At 43.9% G+C, this 20,159-nt stretch overlaps 2 protein-coding genes across 6 annotated transcripts in view; one reads left to right on the top strand and one right to left on the bottom strand.

Moving 5' to 3' along the window:
* Nucleotides 1-19,087, top strand: part of PWWP2A (PWWP domain containing 2A) — a 51,136-nt gene extending 32,049 nt beyond the window's left edge. The window contains exons 3-5 of one of the 4 annotated variants that reach the window (XM_070465728.1): nt 135-209; nt 7,095-7,232; nt 11,626-19,087. In XM_070465728.1, coding sequence (XP_070321829.1) covers nt 135-209; nt 7,095-7,225 — 206 coding nt within the window. In that variant the 3' untranslated portion in view covers nt 7,226-7,232; nt 11,626-19,087. Of the gene's footprint in view, nt 1-134; nt 6,851-7,094; nt 8,386-11,625 lie in introns of those variants that run through there. The other 3 variants (XR_011486959.1, XM_070465727.1, XM_070465729.1) reach the window with 3 other exon arrangements.
* TTC1 (tetratricopeptide repeat domain 1) overlaps nt 5,649-20,159 on the bottom strand; it is a 49,855-nt gene continuing 35,344 nt past the window's right edge. For both annotated transcript variants that reach the window (XM_020903325.2, XM_020903323.2), the window contains exons 6-8: nt 15,979-16,127; nt 13,644-13,698; nt 5,649-6,266 (exon numbers count right to left, since the gene is read on the bottom strand). In XM_020903325.2, coding sequence (XP_020758984.1) covers nt 6,133-6,266; nt 13,644-13,698; nt 15,979-16,127 — 338 coding nt within the window. In that variant the 3' untranslated portion in view covers nt 5,649-6,132. The remainder of the gene's footprint in view (nt 6,267-13,643; nt 13,699-15,978; nt 16,128-20,159) is intronic.

Raw genomic sequence — 20,159 nt, 5'->3', positions numbered from 1 at the left:
GGCTGATCCAGAAACTAAAGTCAGGTAAATTCTGTTTTGTTTTTTCATTTAAGTAAAGCAATCCTTTAGAAGGCTGCCTGTTATTTCAGAGTATATACACAGAGTCTTTAACCGCAAACATTCTCCCATTTCAGTTTACCTAAATGAGTGTAAGAAGGAAGCCACTGGAGTGTCTCCCTGGGAATGCTGGCATGTCACTGCACATAAAAGTAAGCCGTTTTCTTGCTTTTATACGTGACAGCTCATTTCTACTCTTTCAAGTAATGATTCTTCCCTCAGTGCTTTGAAGAGAGTATACTGTAAATGTTTCTTAAGCATACTTTTCTCTGGTGAACAGCACCCTGCCAAATCTTGGCTTATTCACAAAGAAGTTTCATGGCCTTTGCTTTGATATCAAAGGGTGATGACCTTGGGATGAAAGAATACAACTCAGGCATTCCGTGCCAGAGGAAGAAAGAGCTGGCTAAACCAGTAGCCAGGTCATTGTCCTAAAGAGTTAATACTTCTAGGATTAGCCCTTCATTGCATGTGGAGCACGGTTTTAGAAGCAACCTGACATACAGGAGGCAAAGTGAGTGGGTGATATTAGGATGATGCTTCTATCTGAATAACCTGCTTTACTCAGTAGAGACATGGATTTTAATCTTAGTTCTATCAGTTACCTTATTGACAGAAGAATCACTTAGAGGCCACACTGGCCAAGATGAGGTATGGAAAATAGGTGTCTAACTCAACTAGCTCAAGTTCCTATTCAGCCAAGGCCAAAAACACAGGTGACATCAGGGAACTCTATAGAATAGTTCACTCAGGGAATACTCTTACTTTTCTGAGTTCTGCCTGTGCCTGATGCCTGTGGATACTGAGCAGACCACCCACACCTGTAATCTAATGGAGGCAAACGGATTCAGCAATGGGCAGTGCCCTGAGGTAAAGAGGAACCTGACGTGTCCCTGCCCTAGGAAAGCATGGCCAGGGGCTTCAGTGAGACACAAAGCGACTTTACAGAACCTGCCTCACAGAGCTGCTTTCATGCCAGTAGAAAGGGAGCGGCTGGAAAAGCTGCCTCCTGGCCTCTGAAGCCCTGAGAATCCAGTCAGTCACAGCTCTTGGAAATAAGACTTTGTCTCCCAGCTAACTCCCTGAGGTAGCGCTGCAGATAGCATATCTATTCTGGGCAGTCAAACTATCCCTACACCAGTCCTAGGTCCTTGAGACCAAGTACCAGAGAGTCCTCCAAAGCCTCCATCCTTTGAAATGTAAACACTTTCCCATCTCACACTGTTCCCTTGCTTCGCAACCCTGGTCGCCTTTAGTTTGCTTGACGACGTCCATGCTTGCCCATTTCTGACTTGGAGGGCACCGTGTGCCTGGTGTGATGGGGTGGGGCGTCAGATGCGGACCTCCGCTGGCCCAGCACTCCACCTGGTACTAGGAGGTTCCACTGTCTGCAGATCTGGCTCCTCACACCTGGAACTAAAGGCTTCCTGAAGAGCATCTGGGTTGATTCCCTTCACATGTGTCAATCAATGCATGTCTGGAGGAGCCCCAGTGCCTGACTTGGGGTTGCCATCTGGGTAGGCTGCATTTTTTTTTTATTTTAGCAAGGTAGAACTAGCAGCTGGGACTCCATCTGAACCACAGATTAGCAGCTGTGGGCCTCCCTGGCAGTGGGGTGACAGGCCCTGCGGTTCTTTAGCTAAGGCTAAAGGAAAGCTCTAGGGAGTCTTAATTCTAGTCTGGCTGATAGAAATTCTGAGTTTATTCCTAGCTTGCAGCCCTCAGAGGGTTGAGAAATTAGAAGAAAATGGAGTATTTTTTTAATCCTAGAATATTTCAAACATCTGTAAAGGCAGACTAGTATAAGAAATAAAGCCCATGTACCCATCTTTACCTTAAAAAATTACTGACTCACAGGAAGACCGAAATTTTTGATACTCTGAAATACGAGGACATCCTCACTAGTTTTCATAAACTAACCTCATTAGTTTCCTTGATTGCCCTTTGGAAGTTCTTAAGCAGTCACTCTGATGCTCTATGGGCTGGCTGGTAGCAAGTAACCCATTTCTCATTTTCAGGAGTATTAATGGACTCAGTCTAGTGTGAGCTCAAGGCTGCTCTCCAGACAACAGAGTGACTGGAAACTGCCATTCTCCGCATTAGCTGTGCAGCTTCCCTGAAGAAAGACTTTCCAGCCACTTCTGGTGGAATGTTCACATATCAATGCTTCCTTTTCTAAAGGCAATCCAGATGACAGAAGGACTAAGCTGCTTACTACTGAAGTGCAGAGAGGAGTAGGCTGCAAAGGATGAGGAACATCTCACTGAAATTGCTTCCAGGAGATTTTTCCTAGGGTGTGGGAATGTGTTATCAGGTACACAGTATACACCCATAGGAGGATTAGAGGAAGATCTCAGTGCTGGAAGAAGAAAGGCAGGGTCAAAGGCGGAAGTGATCTGAGAGCAACAAGGACAGCACTGTGGGCTGGCAGTGACCCCGGGGCTGCAGGCTCAGCGAGACTGAGCTCTGGCAGCCATGGCCCTCCTTCCCCACAGGGGAGCGCACAGAGCTGACGAGGAAGTGAGTTTAAGCTGCTGAGGGCTCCTGTCCGGGTGGTATCTCAGATTTACACTCTGGTCTTGGAAGGTTACTGAGTCCTGTCCTTTAAAGATCCTTCTCAAGATTAAAGCAGCCATTAACTTCTTTCCATCCTCCTTGGCCTCCTGTCATAGCTTTCCCCTTTGACATTCCAAGTTTTGCTAAACTGGTTGTAAGGCAATTTGCAAGTGTGCTCATTAGCTCTTGGGAACAGATAACCTTCCGAATACACCTTCTAATGGGGCTCAGATTTAACAGCCACTGCCAGCTCCCCATTCCACGCCAGCCCAGCCTGACAGTAACACGCCTCCATAAAGTCCCTGTGCCTCTTTCTAAAGCAGTCTGGATTGAGAGCTGTGAGAAACTCAGCAACAGGCTTGGACACCAGCACAGAGATCAAGGAGCACCAGAAATAATCACCAGGCCCAGCCACATTTCCTCAAGCAGTTCTCTGTCTGCAACTGCACCAGGTGCTGTAGGACTAAACAGACACTCACACCGGTGACTCTACCTGAGACACTCTGCAGGGCCAGTGTGGGAGGTCTCATCTTACTGCAGCTCAAACACAGGCCCCGTGCTGCAACGCTCAGCTCATAACCTAGCGGGCTCAGCCACTCCCCGCCTCAGCATCTCAGCATGCCGTAACATTCTCTAGTCCAGTAAGCATGGTAACTTAAGTTATGGTATCTGGGCAGTGGGTCAGACAAGGAGCAAAAGGATAGGGAAAAAACCCAGCTGCAGTGCTTGTGATGGAAGGGAAACGTAGAAAAGGAGTTCTTAGAAAAAGTTTGGATTTTAAAAACAGGATTTACCCATACTTCAGATCCATGATGTGTGCAAAATGAACTAAATCCACAATACACTCTGCACAGAAAAACTACCACCCAAGTAGTCACCCAAGTGACTATAACAGAGCCAAGCCCTGGGTAAGCCTACTGCAGAGGCTCCCATGAATGAAAAAGCTGCTCAGCTGAGAACCAGGAGGTGGCTACGACAGTGTGGACACACAAATAGAGAACATAAGGTGACCTGGAAGATGGAGGGGAGCATGAAACCAGAGGACAAGCTGGGGATTTCTGAGAGTCTCAAAGCAAATACCTGTAAATATCCAAGATGCAGAAATGAAAGTACAAAAATAGGAGGCGTTATGTTTACAGGCCAGGGTGAATGATCACCATCTGAGGATATTCTGTGTGGCTGCACAACATGGGCTCAACCAGCCTTAAGGGACTCCTTTACAAATGTCTTTTTAAGCTGCAAAAAACCAAACAACCAACACAGGTACTAAAAGAAAGAAAGAAAGGCCACAGAATCTAGAGACGTTTGGATAGAATGATTGTTCACGCTGAGACTTCTTGTGGAATATCCTTTAACAACAGTTTACTTAGTTTCTAGTAAAGCAGTAGGTGCTATTAAGAAGATAAATATCTCCCTTACCTTCCAGAAGCTCAAGGTCTATTCATGGAAGCAGACAGGGAATAAGTAATACTTTTAAAAATGTGTTTGAGTCTTCAAGGAAATTCTAGAAGGGGATCCAAAATTTTTGTGATCCACTGCAATGTCACTGGCATAAAAATAAATGTTACAGCGTGGATTACCTCAGAAGTCTATTCTGGTATACCTTTTTTGTGGGGTGACAAAAGCATCACAGACTTATAAATCATACATCTTATAACATGAGGTAAATACAGGCCACCATAATCTGACAAAATGACTTTCAAGGTGGTCCAAGGCTCCTCAAGGGTTCCTGGGACCCTTTCAGGGTCCATGAGGTCAAAACTTTTCATAGTGGTTATGAAATAACTTATTAACAAAAAAATAAATTATTTTAAAGGAATATTTTTAAAATTTCTATTTTAATTTCTATATAAATATTGATAAATATCAAGAGATTAGTCCACATAAATCAAAGTGCTGTTTAAATTTTTTTTTTTTTGCTTTATTTTTTTGGCAGCACAGTGTGACACGTGGGAGGTTAGTTTCCTGACCAGGGACTGAACCCATGCCTCTTGCAGTGGAAGCATGGAGTCTTAACCACAGGACTGCCGGGGAAGTCCCCTCCTTACACTGTTCTGAGCGTGGAGTAGTGCTGAGATCAGAGGTTGGTGGAGTGCTGGGCCAGCAGGGTGCTGTCGCGCAGGGAGCATGCAGCACCGCCGGCTGGACCAGGCAGCTTTCAGCCACGATTTCTGTGCTACTTGTGTGATTTCTCACACACCTTCTAGGAAAAATTAGATGCCAGATTTATCATAAAGACAGCAAAGCAAAATTAACCACATTCTTTTTCCTTCTCCCCTTCCCCCTTATAAACTGCATGAAGAAGTTCATTTCCATCTAGGAGAAAGGACTTCCCTGGGGGTCCAGTGCTTCTACTGCAGGGGGTATGGGCTCAATCTTGGTTGGGGAGCCAAGATCTCCTATGCTGCCCCTGCCAAAAAACCTGGGAGAGGGGCTTAGCAAACCACAGTGTGGATACAGCAGATCATTCCACTGCCTAACAACACACGCTAAGAGGCTTTGAGGAACTGATCAAAAGAACAGCAAAATTCTTAATACTGGGAAGAGGCCTCCAGCATGTCACTTACAGAATTATACATGTACTTCATTTCTAACATGAAACCTGAATGTCACTGCCTTTAACACTTAACTCATAACAATCAAAAAGCTTTTCACCAGCATTGAGGATTAGAAAAAACTACCTTTGAAACTTCTGGGTTCATGGAGTCTAAAAGAATACAGTTTTGTTCTGGGATTCACATACCAGCATTCCTAAACGAAGTTGTTTTAAGTTGAAATCACTAAGACTGGTACTTGGTCAAAAACACTGATTTCATATGCATCTGCACAAATCTGGAGAGGCCTGAGACGGCTTGTGAGGTGAGGTTTCTAAATCTTAGTACGTGGTGGATGCTCAGCTCCTCCATATCATCTTCAAGGTGGCAGCTAAGGCTCTGGGAGGACTGGACTGTGCTCAAAATCAACACCGCCTCCTACAGCCAGGACACCTTCTGCTCTAGCTCTCATTTTGGGGACAAAATTCACAACCCAGCTCAGACTGTCACAGAAAGCATTTATTACCAGAGGAAACTAGGAGATGCTGGAGCCCACGCAGGGCGGTGTGTGCGATCGGGGTGAGGGGACAGCAGGCAGGGACCCCATCACATGTGGCTGGGTAGTCTCTGCCTGGCAGGTTTGCTTGGCCCAGGAGATTCCAGCTGGGTTTGTGTTTGTGGAGCTCAGGGAGGTGAGTCTCGATAAGCAGGCTTTCTCCTGGACAAAACAAAGGACAGCCAGAACCAGTGCAGCAGCAGCACGGACACCACCGTAAAATGGAAATCAAATAAGGCTCACTGTATCAGGAAGCGCATTTCACCCTGATCGTAAACAAGGGAGAAAAGGGAGTGTTGGGCTCTACAAGACAGCCTGTCTCTGAGATCAGATGCTTTTAGAAGTTAAAACACTGGCAGGGCCTTTCCCCTTGCTAATACAAGCAGCACACAACTTCCAAGCCAGCTATAAAAGCTATTGTTATTTTTGTTATCTGTTGTTATTTGGATTTTGAACAAAATTGATGGAGTAGGAGCCAGTAGAAGAATCCTGTTTGATCTGGAAATTCTCTGTGGAGAGTCCAAAAGGCCGGAGAACCAAGTTCCCAAGATCTTTTAGTTTACCTGCAATGTAAAAGCAAAAAGTCCAGTAAAAACAAGGAGTTGGCAGAAGCAGGAGATTCCAACTGCCTTCCTATTTGACTACAAAACAGAGTATCCCTCTGCAGTTAAAGAAACTCCTGCTTTTAAAACTATGAAACCCTCAGCACCCAGTGTACCAACAGCAGAGCAGGCATTTCAGTGCCATCCACCTGAGCCGTCGCTCGCACAGATGAGCACAAGGGTCCCGCGGGGACAGCACAGCTTCTTGGCCACGCTGGCCAGAACCCCCAGGGGACAGGCTCTCTGGGCTGAGTGATGAGCTGCTACTCCGGGGACTGAAGGCCAAGCCTGGCGGGGAGGGCCCAGGCGCCTCCAAGTCTGTTCTCCATGAAACAGCAGAGCCACTTGCTGAATCTAATTCCACTCAGCAGATTTCTACTGAACCTGGGTTGAAACTCAAGAGCCTCCTGCTTTTCCAAGTCAAATCTCAGCTTCCAAACCAAACTCATCATTTCTGGGGAAACGGGAGATCTTGTTCTGCACAGTTCCATCAACCTCAACAGCCTAGTTTCCCTCCCCGGATTTCGGGCTTTGTCAATCACCAGGTGAGTTCATGTCATAAAGTTAAATGAACACACACAGCATAACCATGGATTTTTATGTTGATTCGCCATGTAAGGGGGACATGGAGCTTATACAAAAGTTGGAGTTTCCAGGACATTTGGGAGACTGGGATTTGTGGGGCAATAGGATAGAATATTTGAAACTAGGGTGGTTTTAGAAAATCTTGGCTAGGATGGGTGAATACGTATTTCAATCATTTCTAAACTGTTCTAATTTTTCTTGCAGGTCTGCTTCCAGTGGAGAGGAGGAAGAGGGTAAGAGCAAGAAACCCCTGCTCATCAGAGGGACAGGCTCCTTCTCACCTTGCTGCCCTTGTTGGCAGCTTTGTTGCTCTGAGATCTCCCACTCTGAAATAAATCCCAGGTAAAGAACTTAAAGATGCATGCCTTTAAATGCCAAGGCCTTTCCTGGGAACTCTTGGAGAGAACTTTGGACTCAGTCTGAGATTTAGCCCCCAGAAAATCTCACCATATTCACAGAGACCCAGACTGACCACTCTCCAGACAGGCTTCCCCAACCCGGAACACACGTGCTCGGTGCTGCTGATGGAGGAAGAGTCACCGCACAGGCCTTGTCCCTGGCGCGCTGGAGGGCACAGAGAGGTGCCGGCGGGGGCAGGAGGATGCGTGAATAGGAAACCAGGAAAGACAGGGCCTCCCTGGGACAGCATGAGTCAGCCAGGACTCTGGCAGTTTGTCTGTCTTGGGACTGAAGAAAGAGGACAGGGAGGGAACCAAACATTTAAAGAAGCCCAATAAAATGTCACTGCTGGCACAATCCTTGGCTCCTCTGACAGAGTGAGTGAAGCAAGGAGGTGCCTGTCCCAAGGCTCTGGACTGTCAGCCAAGCCTGGGGCCACCACCCGGGGGAAGGGATCACTGCAGGGCCACGTCCACGGCCAGAACAACAATCTCCATGGCAAATGTGTGTGTTATCTGGTGTCCACTACAGGAGGCACTGGGATCTAAAGAGTATGAGTTACTCTGGTGTAACTTCTGAGATGCTCACAGTCTAGCGGGCAGACAGACTGGGGTGAGCGCAGAGGCTCTGAAGGATGGGAGCAGGTTCTGAAGGTGGTGAGGAGGCCCCTGCGCCTTGGAGGTGGCAGTGAAGCCAGGGCACGCGTATTCCCAATGCAGACAAAGCGGGGCGGGGCCTTGCTTTGCCCGTCAGGCTGAAATGCTTGCACCGCAAGGAGCTGGGGGCCTCAGCCTGGCTGATTCCAGAGTGGCAGCCAGAGCGTGCACTTCTCTGGGTGCAGGGCGCCTCCACACCAAGGTCACAGGCCCCGCGGCTGTTCAGTCAGTGACCGAGCCCTGCTGGAGAGGGCAGTGTGGGCTCCCTAGTGGCTTTGCTGAAGTGTCCCCAGGACGAACCTGCAGGGAAGGACTTCTCTGACCCAGGTCCCTGCTCCTCTCAGGGACCTGACGGGATCCCAGCCACGTCCAGTTCCCTCTCTCTGCTTACTTCCCCTTGCAGGTGCTCCCTCCAATAAACCCCTCACATTTCTAATCCAGCCTTGGCTTCTGTTTCTCCAAGGTCCCAACCTAACACACGTGGCATCACCTTTTCCTTTTATTCTTGTATCTCTGCCTTCATAACATTCCACAACATTATCACCAGAACAGCAGAACAGAAGGTGGGAAGTCTGCCTGCTAAACAGATAATGCACATAAAGTCCCTGGCAGGTACCAGACACGTAATAAAAACACATGATTGAACAGTCTCCACATAAGAGAAGACCTGAGATTACCTGACTTGAATTAACCAACATATACCAAGTACGTATGTGCAGTGGGGAATGCAAAGATACATGACACTGTCTTTACACCAAAATAAGCTTAGGTCTGATGGCAAAGCACACACACACACAAGCCAGTTCACATGGAGTCGAGATGCAAGATGCTACGAGAGTCAGTAAGCAGATGATCCCCTCCAGCTTGGGCAGGAAGGAGGAGACCTGGCAGAGCTGTGTATGTGAATCTGCATTTCAGTCACCAAAGACAGGCAGGACTGCAATGGTCTGAGACAGAGGGAGTAGGCAGTGCAGGCGAAAATGGATGGAGACAGGTGGCCAAGGGAGGGCAGCAAGGCCACAGGACTGAAAGGAAGGTGGAAGGGTGCGGCCAAGGCCACTGATAGTTGGAGAGCAGCTTTCAGTGTTAATAATGCTATGGGGCAAAATGAAGAATAAACCCAAAGAAGAGTCTGCAGGTGGTTCTGACACAGAGCTAGTGCAACATTATAGGGAAGAGGCCATTTATTCACTGAACAAACAGCTGACGTCTATGCTGTTGGGTAAAGCAGCTCTGAAATTAGGGGTATGGAAATAACAGACACAAACTACTACATATAAGACAGATAAGCAGAAAGAGACACTGGGAATTATACCCGTTATCTTCTAAAAACTTCAAATGGTGTATAATCTGCAAAAATACCGAATCACCATGTGGTACACCTGAAACTAACACAATGGTGGTGATGGTTTAGTTGTCGAGTCATGTCCGACTCTTTGTGACCCCATGGACTATAGCCTGCCAGTCCCTTCTGTCCGTGGAATTCTCCAGGCAAGAATCCTGACTGGAGTGAGTTGCCATTTCCTTCTCCAGGGAATCTTCCCAACCCAGGGATAGAACCTGCCTCTTCTGCACTGCAGGTATTTTTTTTTTTTCTCTTCTGCTGAGCCACCTTGTAAATCAACTACAGTTCAATTTGACAATGCTCTAAAATCAGCGTAGGACCAGCGGGGACATAATGAAATAGAGCCCAACATTAAGGCAGAACCAAGTTGTGGTGTCTGCACAGTTCACCCGTACTGTTTACGATGGTGGTAGAGAAGCACCTTCGGCGAGAGCAGGCTTTCGGCTGTGCAGAGTCACATGCTCACAGACCTCCTGCGGCTGCTCAGTCAGGCTGGACTCTCAGAGACTCAAGCAGCTTCTCCAGACCCCAGACAGGACCATCTGCCATCTGGCCCATCTCCCACACTCTCCACTGGCTGCCAGATTTCACCCGCCCCTTATCTGGGCAGTAATCAATCTGGTTCCCTTCTTTCCACTTGTAGCAAACCTGGTACCACCACTCAGTCTGAACGTGTCCACATGTCCTTAACTGTAAGGATCTCATCTCTCAGACCAGATCCCAGGGCAAAGAGAAGAGCCCAACAGTGCTTGGGCTCAGACAAGAACACTTATGACTAGAGATCAAGGCTTGGCACTGGATCCAGTTCTGATATATATTAAATTTCTGTGTCTTCAAGCAACACTGTATTATAATAAACCAACTGACTTGTTATACATCTCTTCTCTTTGGAGATAGTGACTATGCAGTGGTCAGCTTATTGTCAGGAGAGGCAGGAAGACCATTTGTTTTCACCTCCTCCAGATCACTGAGGTCTGGGCCTTGTGGAATAGATTCTTTATCAGGAGAACCAGACTGCACACAAGTGAATTCTGACACTGCATTTCCTCTTCTGAGGTAGGAAACTAAGCTGTGCAGCTGACTCCTAAGTTCCTCTGAGCAAAAGGCAAATTAAGAGACAGCACAGAATACAGAAAATAAAATTTACACCCAATTCAAATGCTTATATATTAGCTCCTGGGTGAAAAGTGGAAGCTCAAAGAAGCCTTACCAAGAACTAACTGCCAAAACAGCAGGAGTGATTCTCCCGAGAGGAGGAGCTATGGGAATAGCAACCAGGAAATGAGGCAAAAGGCAGGGAGGGCATTGAAAACCCAAAACCGCATTCCCTACTGAGGGGGTGCAACAGCAACGCGGAACTGGCTGAGATTCTCTGGTGGCCAGATCACACCGCATGGCAAATGCACCATCTGAGGTAAGTACTAGAGAGTGCAGCAGGAAGAGAAATGTGGGAAAGGAGCCTGGATTTCCACACCCACATGGATGGCTGCAGCAACTTTCAGGGACAGTAACAAGTGAGGCAGCAACCCAATTCTAGGACCCTGAATCACTTGCACAGAAGCCCTTAATGCATAGGATAGTCAAAAGAACCCTTACAATGACATGAACAAGTTACCTCCAGCTCCAAATCTCACTTTTTAACATGGATCATACAAGGTGGTGTTCTTAATTTAGTTCACAAATGCACAGTCATTAGGATGCTAGTGGCCAGGAGCAAACACCTGAGTAACTTCAGGGCTCAGGGGACTGGTACCATGTTCCAAGAAGGTGGAAGGAGGCAATGGTACAAGCAGAATGCTGGACTGGATGGCAAACAAGGCCCCCGTGTGTGCCGAGCAGCTGGAAGCCAGTGGAAGAAAGGCAGGGTCACTGGGGAAACACCTTGCCCATGGCTCTTGACCTCTGAGGGAGTCAATGAGTTTTATGTCCAGCTCTAGGTTTTCCAGGTCAGGACAGGTTCTCAGCTGAGGTGGAAAGACAGATCATCCAGAATGGGTGGAACAGAAGCTAGATGCTCTGTCCAGGGCATCTTTCCAACCTCATCAAACCACTGACTATACCCTGCAGTCCTTTTAAACCTTATGTTCCCTGGCTGCAATAGGGAGGCTGTCTTCCCAGAGGTGAGAAGAGGGCAAACAAGTCAACACTCCAGTGACTGACCCCTTTCCTCTAATCTAACATCAGCACAGTCATCTTCTGTGGCAAGGACTGTGGCACTATGACCAATGGCCACTCCTGTTCTAAGGATGACATTTACAAATGACAGGCTAAGAAGAGAGGAGCAAGTATGTTCTACCCACTCACAGTTTTAATTAGAATTTTTTTTTTCCCCAAGGAGGGGGGTATGTTTCCAACAAAAAGGAAGTCAACTTACAGAGAGAAAAGGAAAAGAAAATCAAGAATACTGAACAAACTAAAAGTCATGCAGTACACTGCAAAACGTCTGCACAGGACGTCTAAGTGAGCGACATGGCTCTGCATATCTGGAGGGACCAGCCTCCAAGGACCTCAAAGTGCACGAATCAGAGCAAGTTCATCTGTAACGAGGCAGGGACACACCAGGAGGCTCACACAACGCTGAGAGGGACCTCGCCCTTTAAGGCTCTCCTGTGGTAGATAACACAGAGGCAGTATTTTATTCACTATCATCATATTCATGAAGAAAATAAAGGAGTCCGGTCATTCAGACTACTGATGTGTAACAACAAACTGACATATTTACCAAGCAACTTAAGTTGTTCATGAAAGAACAACATAAGTAAATGCCAAAACCACAAGACAAGAAACATCAGCTTATGAGAACGGAGTGACAAGGACAGATGGAACTTAATTCCGTCTGGAACTGACAATAGCAGTAAGATTCAGTTTATATCTATCCATTTATTGTTTCATGGTGATTAAAAAAAATGGACCCAGAAATCAGTGCCTAAGTGACCACTATAGTCATTCACCAAGTCTTCTCTTTCAGCACGAAATCCAGTTCAGCTAAATGCAAATACCTTTTTCCTTTTTGCTAAAATAAATCATCATTGTGAATAGATGAAGAATCCTCTTTTCTTCCTTCTTTGGAGAAAAAGTACCTCCGAAATAACTTTTCGGCTCAAACATGGTGTCAAATTTTACTAAAAATGTAAATTCGGGAAAGAGCCAATTTTGGAAGAACTGAGGAAGGCTCCAGAGATCTGCCCAAGTCTGAAGCAGCTCTCCTTGGAGTCTGAGTCCACCCAGCAGGGCCCACACTTGGATTTACTGGGTCAGTAGTTCCTCCTCAATCAACTCTCTGTCAGAGTGATCTTTTGGGAGATTTGTCTCATTCTCTAATACTGATGCCTAAAGGCCATAAATGGCCAAGCTCAATTTATTTTAAGTGATCTTTTCTTTTGGCCCGTGTTAGTTGCTTAGTTGTGTCTGACTCTTTGTGACCCCATAGACCACAGTCCCACCAGGCCCCTCTGTCCATGGGATTCCCCAGGCAAGAACACTGGAGTGGGTTGCCATTTCCTTCTCCAAAAGGAATTACAGAAAGAAAAAAGTGAAGTCGCTTCTGGCCCATGCGACTGCAATTCATGATATAGATTATTCATAAAGAAAACATACAGGAGGTCACAAATAGACAACTATCACACAGGTTATAAGCATACTGTGCTGGGCAGGTCTCTGTCCAGGAACCTTTATTCCTCTTGGTCAAGCAGACTGTTTACAATGAAGAGCCCTCTAATCCCAACCATAAACACAGTTTGGTCAATTTAAGAACTAAAACATGGGTCAAATGAAACCAATTCCCCTGACCCTCCACCTACACAGTTTTTTCCCCTTTTCCCATTTACTACTAATTCTTACCCTCTCATGTCTTCTCAAATACTAAAGGGCCTGTGAATGTTATTTTCAAAACAAAAATCCCCTTGGTTTTCACAGGGTACTGGCTTATACTGATTACATCCTAAGGAACTTAAAACCTGAAGTTGTTTCCTCAATGAACAAAATCAACTGTTTTTATGAAATTGATGATCTGAAAGAGAGGTTGATGGCACCCCCAGGGTTGGGAGTTCATTATGTTTGCATTTTGAAGGCAGGAAAAGTTACCAAAAAAATAAAGAAAAGCGAAATGGAAGTTTAGCTTTTGAAAAGCTGATATCCACTCTAAACCACATTGGTCCTTTAGAGTCAAAACTGATTAAGAACTCACAAGCCCCAGGGTGCTGGTGCCCTGTGATACTGGTACTGAACCACAGAAGGGTCACAAAGCTGTTTCCCACTGTTGAGTTCTCCTCTAATGAATAAAAGGACGGATGGCTGCATCCCCCAGCTTCTGAGCTATTTATGGTAAAGAGAAGGTAAGGGAGGCAGACTTACCTAACATCTCTTCCTTCAGCCTTTCATTACGTTCTTCAATTTGTTTAGGTAATCTCTAAGGGAAAAAGCACCAAAACAAGGGTTGTGAAAACCTTTTGGCTTTATTTTGAACTTGAGAAACATTTTTAAAAACCTTGTATGAAAATGAGATCAGGTTAAAGCACATATATATGATCCCACTAAATATAGAAAAATCCCAAATATTTCTCTGTGGGGGCACTACAGAGACAGGAATTTTGTTTGGTTCAATGCTATGCACAGTTCCTGGATCACTGGAATGGACTCAGGAGGACCTCAATAAAAATTTGGTGAAAAATACACACACACGCACAACATCTGAAAGGATACACATCAGATGTTTACAGTAGTATACTCAGGTGGTGGGATAATGGCTGATACTTATATATATTTTCTGCTCACTTGTATTTTTTAACTTGAGGTCCTTTTTTTATGTAAATTAACTGTTGAGAAAGCATCAGATCGATATCAGATATACCGAAATGATCATCCAGCTCAGGGTTTTCCAGCCTCGGCACTACTGACATTTTGGACTGGGTGGTCTGTTGCTGGGGCTGTCCTGTGCACAGTGGAGTGGTCAAAGCATCCCTGGCCTTTAGGCGCCAACAGGACCCTCCCCACCGCCACAGCGACCCCCCACCTTGCCAAGTGTCCCCCGGGACCAGAACCCCTGCAGCTGAGAGCCACAGATGTTCTCTGGGCACTTTTAGCTCTGGAGTTGCCCCACGCACTCTGTGATGCCAGTATTAATTCTGTTGTAATAATTCAAGAAAATAAATTCTTTACACGTATAACAACCAGCTTTAATAAAAGGCTCCCTTTTTAACACTAATTTGACAAAGATAAAGGCCACCAAGAATTCAGCCAAGATTTTAAGAACTCTATTCCCTTTCCTCATGTCCAATTTAAGTTAATCGTAACACCATTAAGAGATACATTAAAAGTCAGTAAAAGGATTAAAATTGCTTTCAAATTGCATATGTATTTTAATTACCCAAATGCACCTTTCTCCAATTACTCCATTTCTAGGTAAATAAAAGACCTGTTGTGGCTGAAGGAACTCACCTCAAGAGGGTATAAAAACAAAGCAAAATAAAACCCAAACGACCTAAGATATTGATATTAATGCAGGGAGATGAGTCAACATTTTTCGGGTCTGCTTGGTGGAATAACAGTCCCGTGACCTAAATGGGAGATCCTGTGGAGTAGGGGTTCAGGTGCCCTCCAGGGACTGACAGGAAACATAAATAAGTAATGCACTGGGTGTAAGGCAACAGCACTGGTGTGCTCAGCCAGGTAATCGGAGCACTCCATCCCCACGCCAGCATGTGCGAGTTCAAGGAGAAGCCAGCATGTCCACATTTTCCAGTTTTCAAGAGGAGCCCGACTTAGATTTTTATCCACTTAATTTTATCCATTTTAAATGGATTATCCATTTAAAAATTCTTTCCATTTTTAAATGTTGGAAAGTAGCCTCAACTGAAAAAACAAAACCCAAAAGTCTGGCTAAATAGAAGATGCCTGTAGCTCTCTGGCTCCTGCCATCTCTGCTACATACTGGGTTCAGGATAGATCTCCTCATCCTAATGCCTTCTGAAAAGTCTGGCAATGAAGAAATCTGTTTAGTTAAAGCCAGTGTCAGTGGAACTTATTTGAACACCTATTATTTTGGGGCAGTGAGACACACATCCAATTTTGTAGAAAATCCTTAAGAGTATACATTACTCTCTGCATTGGAGATAGAGTGGTGCTAAAGGTAAAAGCACAAATATACAGTTATTTTTAAAGAGGAAAACAAGTAATATTTAGTTTTAATTTACTACTGACATAAAAATATGACGTTTAGAAGCAAAAGGATTTTTAGTGACGAGGACAAGAACTAGAGTCATTTTAAGAAAAAGATTAGGATATATTCAACTGGAAATGTTCTGCACATATGACAATAAGTAGAAACTTGGTGACTGAGTAACGAAGAGAAAACCAGAAATTTATTATCTACAATATTAAGGCTCACTTTCAACTAAACTGTACACCTATAAGCAGAAAAGTTTTCCCTAGTCCAACAACGAAATAAAGTTCTTGTTAACCCTAGAGGTCAAAGGTTTATACAAGACAACAATTTTAGAATGAAGATTAAATAGTATAGGGCACAGTGGGTTGGAGCCACCACTTCAAAGCTCTATCTCCTGCAATATTCCTTCCAATAAGCTTCTCAAAAGCATAGAAATGGCATGTAGTTGTGTCTCAAAAGATTATCTAAGATTCAATGACTAGTAACACAAGAACAGAAAATATATTTGTAAAAAGTCAGGTTTACCATGCAAGCTTCTCTTGCTTGATGTACTGATGGGTCTTTTTCTAATATGGATTTATAGTCTTCCAGGGCTTCATCCAGCTTGTCAGTCTTCTCATACAACTCTGCTCTCCTCAGTATTGCCCTGATGTAGCTGGGGTTTAACTGAATTGCTGTAAAAAGGGAAGAAGTAACTGTTACCATAAGGAAAAAGGGCCTATACACCCTCAGTTATATCAAGTTTCCTCAATAATCATTCTCCATGGCTCCGCAGGAAGAGTTATTTGTTAAAGGTTATACCTAGGGTCAGCAAACTTTTTCTGTAAAGGGCAGGTAGTAAAGACTTCAGGCTTTGTGGGACAGACCGTTAGGACTACTGAACTCTGCTACTGCAGCATGAAAGCAAGCACAGACAATGCATAAGCAAATAAGGGTGACTGTATCACAATAAAATTTTATTGATGGGTACTGAAATCTGAATCTCACACGATTTTCATGTGTCCTGAAATATTACTTCTCTTTTGATTTTATTTCCAATGATTTAGAAATGTAAAAACAATTCTTAGTTTGCAGGCTGAACAAAAGCAGGTGGCATGCAGGCTACATTTGGCTTGTGGCAGCAGTTTACCAAACCCTGGTCTATACCCCAAGTCCTGGTTTCCACCTAGTTACCCTTCACCCACTTCAGAACAGTCCAGAACAACAGGGCTCAAGTGCACAGTGAAAAAGTGAGCAGGTACTTTCATGATTTAAAAAATAAAAAAGAAAGAAGGAAAAAAAAAAAAGTGAGCGGGAATCTGAAGGCGCGTGTTAAGAGAACAGTGGCAGAGTGTCTATCATTTACTCTCCTGTTTTCTGGGCCTCAACTATGGAGGTCACACAATGACAACTGAGATGGTATTTTAGCTAAATGCTCACTGGTCCTTCAAACTCTGCTCTAACACCCTTAGGTCACTAGGTATAATATCCTTTCTTTTATCCAACAACAAATGCCTTGTAATAATCCCGTGCCCATGTTTTGGTTCGAGTATACTACATTCTTCTATTCTTTTTTGTGTTTTTCCTTTTTAAGAAGCAGTATCATGGCTCTAGAACTTTTTTCTTTTCAAATGATATTCTCATTTTTAAATTCATTTATGCTTTCAGTAACTGTTTGTTTATACCTAATATATGCACCTAGGGTAGTGCCCCTCCAGAGTACAGTGGTAACCAGAACAGACCAGGTCCAAGTCCTCATGAAGCTTTAAGCTGTTCTAGGAGGCAACAGAAGATGGCATACAAATAATTTCAGATAGCTATAGAGCTACAGAGAAAAATAAAACAAGGTGATGTAAATTCAAGAGAAGAGGGGAATAAGTGACTTTTTAAGAGTGGAAAGAATACAAAAGGGATTATTTGAGGGAAGCCAGCTATCTGAAAAGCTGAGGGAGACAGTATAGGAAAAAGAACTAAAAAGAGTAAAGGATCTAAAAGCAAGAATAACTTCAGCATCTTGGTGACAGGTAGAGGTGCAGAAGAGATGAAGTTGAAAATACACAAGAAGCAGGTCATGGAGGCCTTGCTGGCCAGGAGCTTGGACTTTTTCTATTTTGTATTTTTTAAAAAGCTTTTATATTGGAGTAATACAACTGATTCACAATGTTGTCTTATTTTCAGGTGTAGAGCAAAGTGATTTAGTTATACACACACACACACATCTATTCTTTTTCAGATTCTTTGCCCATTTAGGTTAATACAGAGTACTGAGTAGAGTTTCCTGTGCTATAGAGTAAGTAGGTTCTTGCTGATTGTCTATTTTAGCTATTTATTATAATTTTTATTGGAATACAGTTCATTTACTAGATCTTTTAAGTGTGATAAGAAGCCACTGGAATCATTTCAAGCAGATTAAGACATCATCTGATTTACAGTTTTAAAAGCTCACTTTGGCTATAGTGTGAAGGGTATGGGTGGAAGCAGTAAAACAGCTGGGAGGTCACTGCAACAGACCAGATGACAGAGGATGCTCACTAAGCTGCTAAAAGTGGAGATGGAAAGGAGAGGCCCGATTACGGAAATGTCTCTGAATCAAAGCCCAATGGACTTGCTAATTAATTAAACCATGTGGAATGAGAGAATAACTCAGGGATGACTCCAAAGGTTTTAGAGTTTCAGCAAGTGAATGGATAATAATGCCATTCATTAGTATGAAAAAAACTAACTGCAAGTTGTTTTCATGCATTTATGTATGCATGGGGACTGGGAGGCACCAGAGTCTGTCTGGGCACGTTACATCTGCCATGCCATGGGACCAGACGTCCCAGGGAGGTGTCAAGTTTGCAGTGGGATACACGGCTCTAGACTACAGGGCAGGGCAGAAGATATAAACTACATTGTGTGGATGGGCTACTTAATGTGCAGATAGTCTTTCAATGAAGCAGATGACAGAAATGGTAAAATGGCTGGATGGGGATATTGGTTCAGGAGAAGGTTTTCTGAAAGAACCCAAACTGCAGGATTTCAGCTTTACACACGGTCAACCTCCCCGTGGCCCAGCACACGATATTCTCTGAAAATACTCCAGTGACCTCTACTGCATCATCTTTTAAACAACTGAACCCCTAATTTACACTTTAACTCCTATACTGCCCCCTTCTCAACTAGTGGGTAACTTCTAACGATGCAAATATTGACTGAAGAGATAGACTCCTTGCAGGATTTCTCTTTTATTGGCTGCACAGCTGACAGGATCTTAGTTTCCCAACCAAGGACTGAACTTGGGCCCCAGCAGTGAAAGCTGAGTCCCAACCACCGTACCACTAGGCAATTCCCTATGACTACTTCATAAAAACCTCTAACATCAACTTATCACTCTAACTTGTGATTGCTTTCCCAATCCATATAAAGAGAATTAAACTTTACTTACATGCTAAGGCTAAAAACATAAAGGTGGCTGGCATTAAATATTGTTCCACAGTTTTCATACAGTTTCTTATATAGTATTTCATAGTGAAGAGTTCCAAATGAGTTAAGTCCTTTGCCAAAGTTTGTACACAGAGTGGGCATGTGTTTATCTGGGGGGCAGGGGAATGAAAGGTCCTGTATATCTAAATAATCTGTACTACTTAATCCAAATAAACTGCATTACTGTTAATATATTTTGTGCATGGATTCAATAAACCATATGTAGCCGTAACAACTAAGTATAAGCACATATATTTTGGTTTAACCAAAAAACCAAAAACAAATCTGAAAAACACTTCCCCCCACTTCCTCTCATTAGCTTGGCTCCTAGACTGAGGGTGACAGCGAGAAATGAACTGTTTTCTACTGTATTACCCGCTAATCAGCTTACAAGCCATATTCTCACCATTTGGTTACCAAGAAAAGAACTCTGAAAATCACAGCTTGTTCCTAACTTAAACTCATCAAACCCACACATCTCACAGAGATTAAGGTTAAACACCTTCTTCCAAACAAAACAGTACATTTAGAATTAGTTCCAGCCCAAGACAGTAATAGATTAGAATAAGTTTGCTAGATTCTAATGTGTTAAGTTTCATTCAGAGACTCGAATGAAATGCCAAATATAAAGAAGAGAGGGTGACTAATTAATGTTATTAAAAAATCTCAGGAAACAAAACAGATGAGGGAATTCATGCTCGGTCTGAGAGTAGGATTAGATAATATATAAGGTTCTTTTTTTTTTTTTAATAAAGTTCTTTTAAACTCTGATTCTCTCAGAGAAAATATTATCCAAAGGAGAAAATATTATCCAAAATGGAAAAGAAAATACAAATTTAAAAAACAATATTAGTTTGAAGAACTCATGCGAGTAGCAAGATGCAAGGAACAAGATTATGTGTGTTCCCCATATCAAGCAGGTTATATAGACAAGCCAACCATCTGGCCTGTCAGGAAATTTTTGGGAAAAAAACCAAAAACAATAATGACCCTATGTCTGGAGCTGTCTCTATGAGGTGGTAGAATGAAAAGACCATTATGGAACTCAGGCATCAGATGACAAAGACTGGATTCACTGTGTTGAACTTGATAAAAACTGACGGCAAGGAGGTTTGGATTAAGTACATCTGAACAGAGTACCAATTCCCTAAGAGCAACCACCACCACCATTCAACCACACAGATTCAGAAGCCCCACCAGCAGCTAAGATCTTAAATTTCAAAGGCGAGCACACAGGAAGTATATACCGTTCCTGTGGCAAG

The sequence above is a fragment of the Odocoileus virginianus genome, chromosome 3, assembly GCF_023699985.2.
Source record: "Odocoileus virginianus isolate 20LAN1187 ecotype Illinois chromosome 3, Ovbor_1.2, whole genome shotgun sequence".
NCBI classification, from domain to species: domain Eukaryota; kingdom Metazoa; phylum Chordata; class Mammalia; order Artiodactyla; family Cervidae; genus Odocoileus; species Odocoileus virginianus.
The sequence above is the reverse complement of the archived record's forward strand: the minus strand, read 5'-3'. Positions and strand labels throughout refer to the sequence as shown.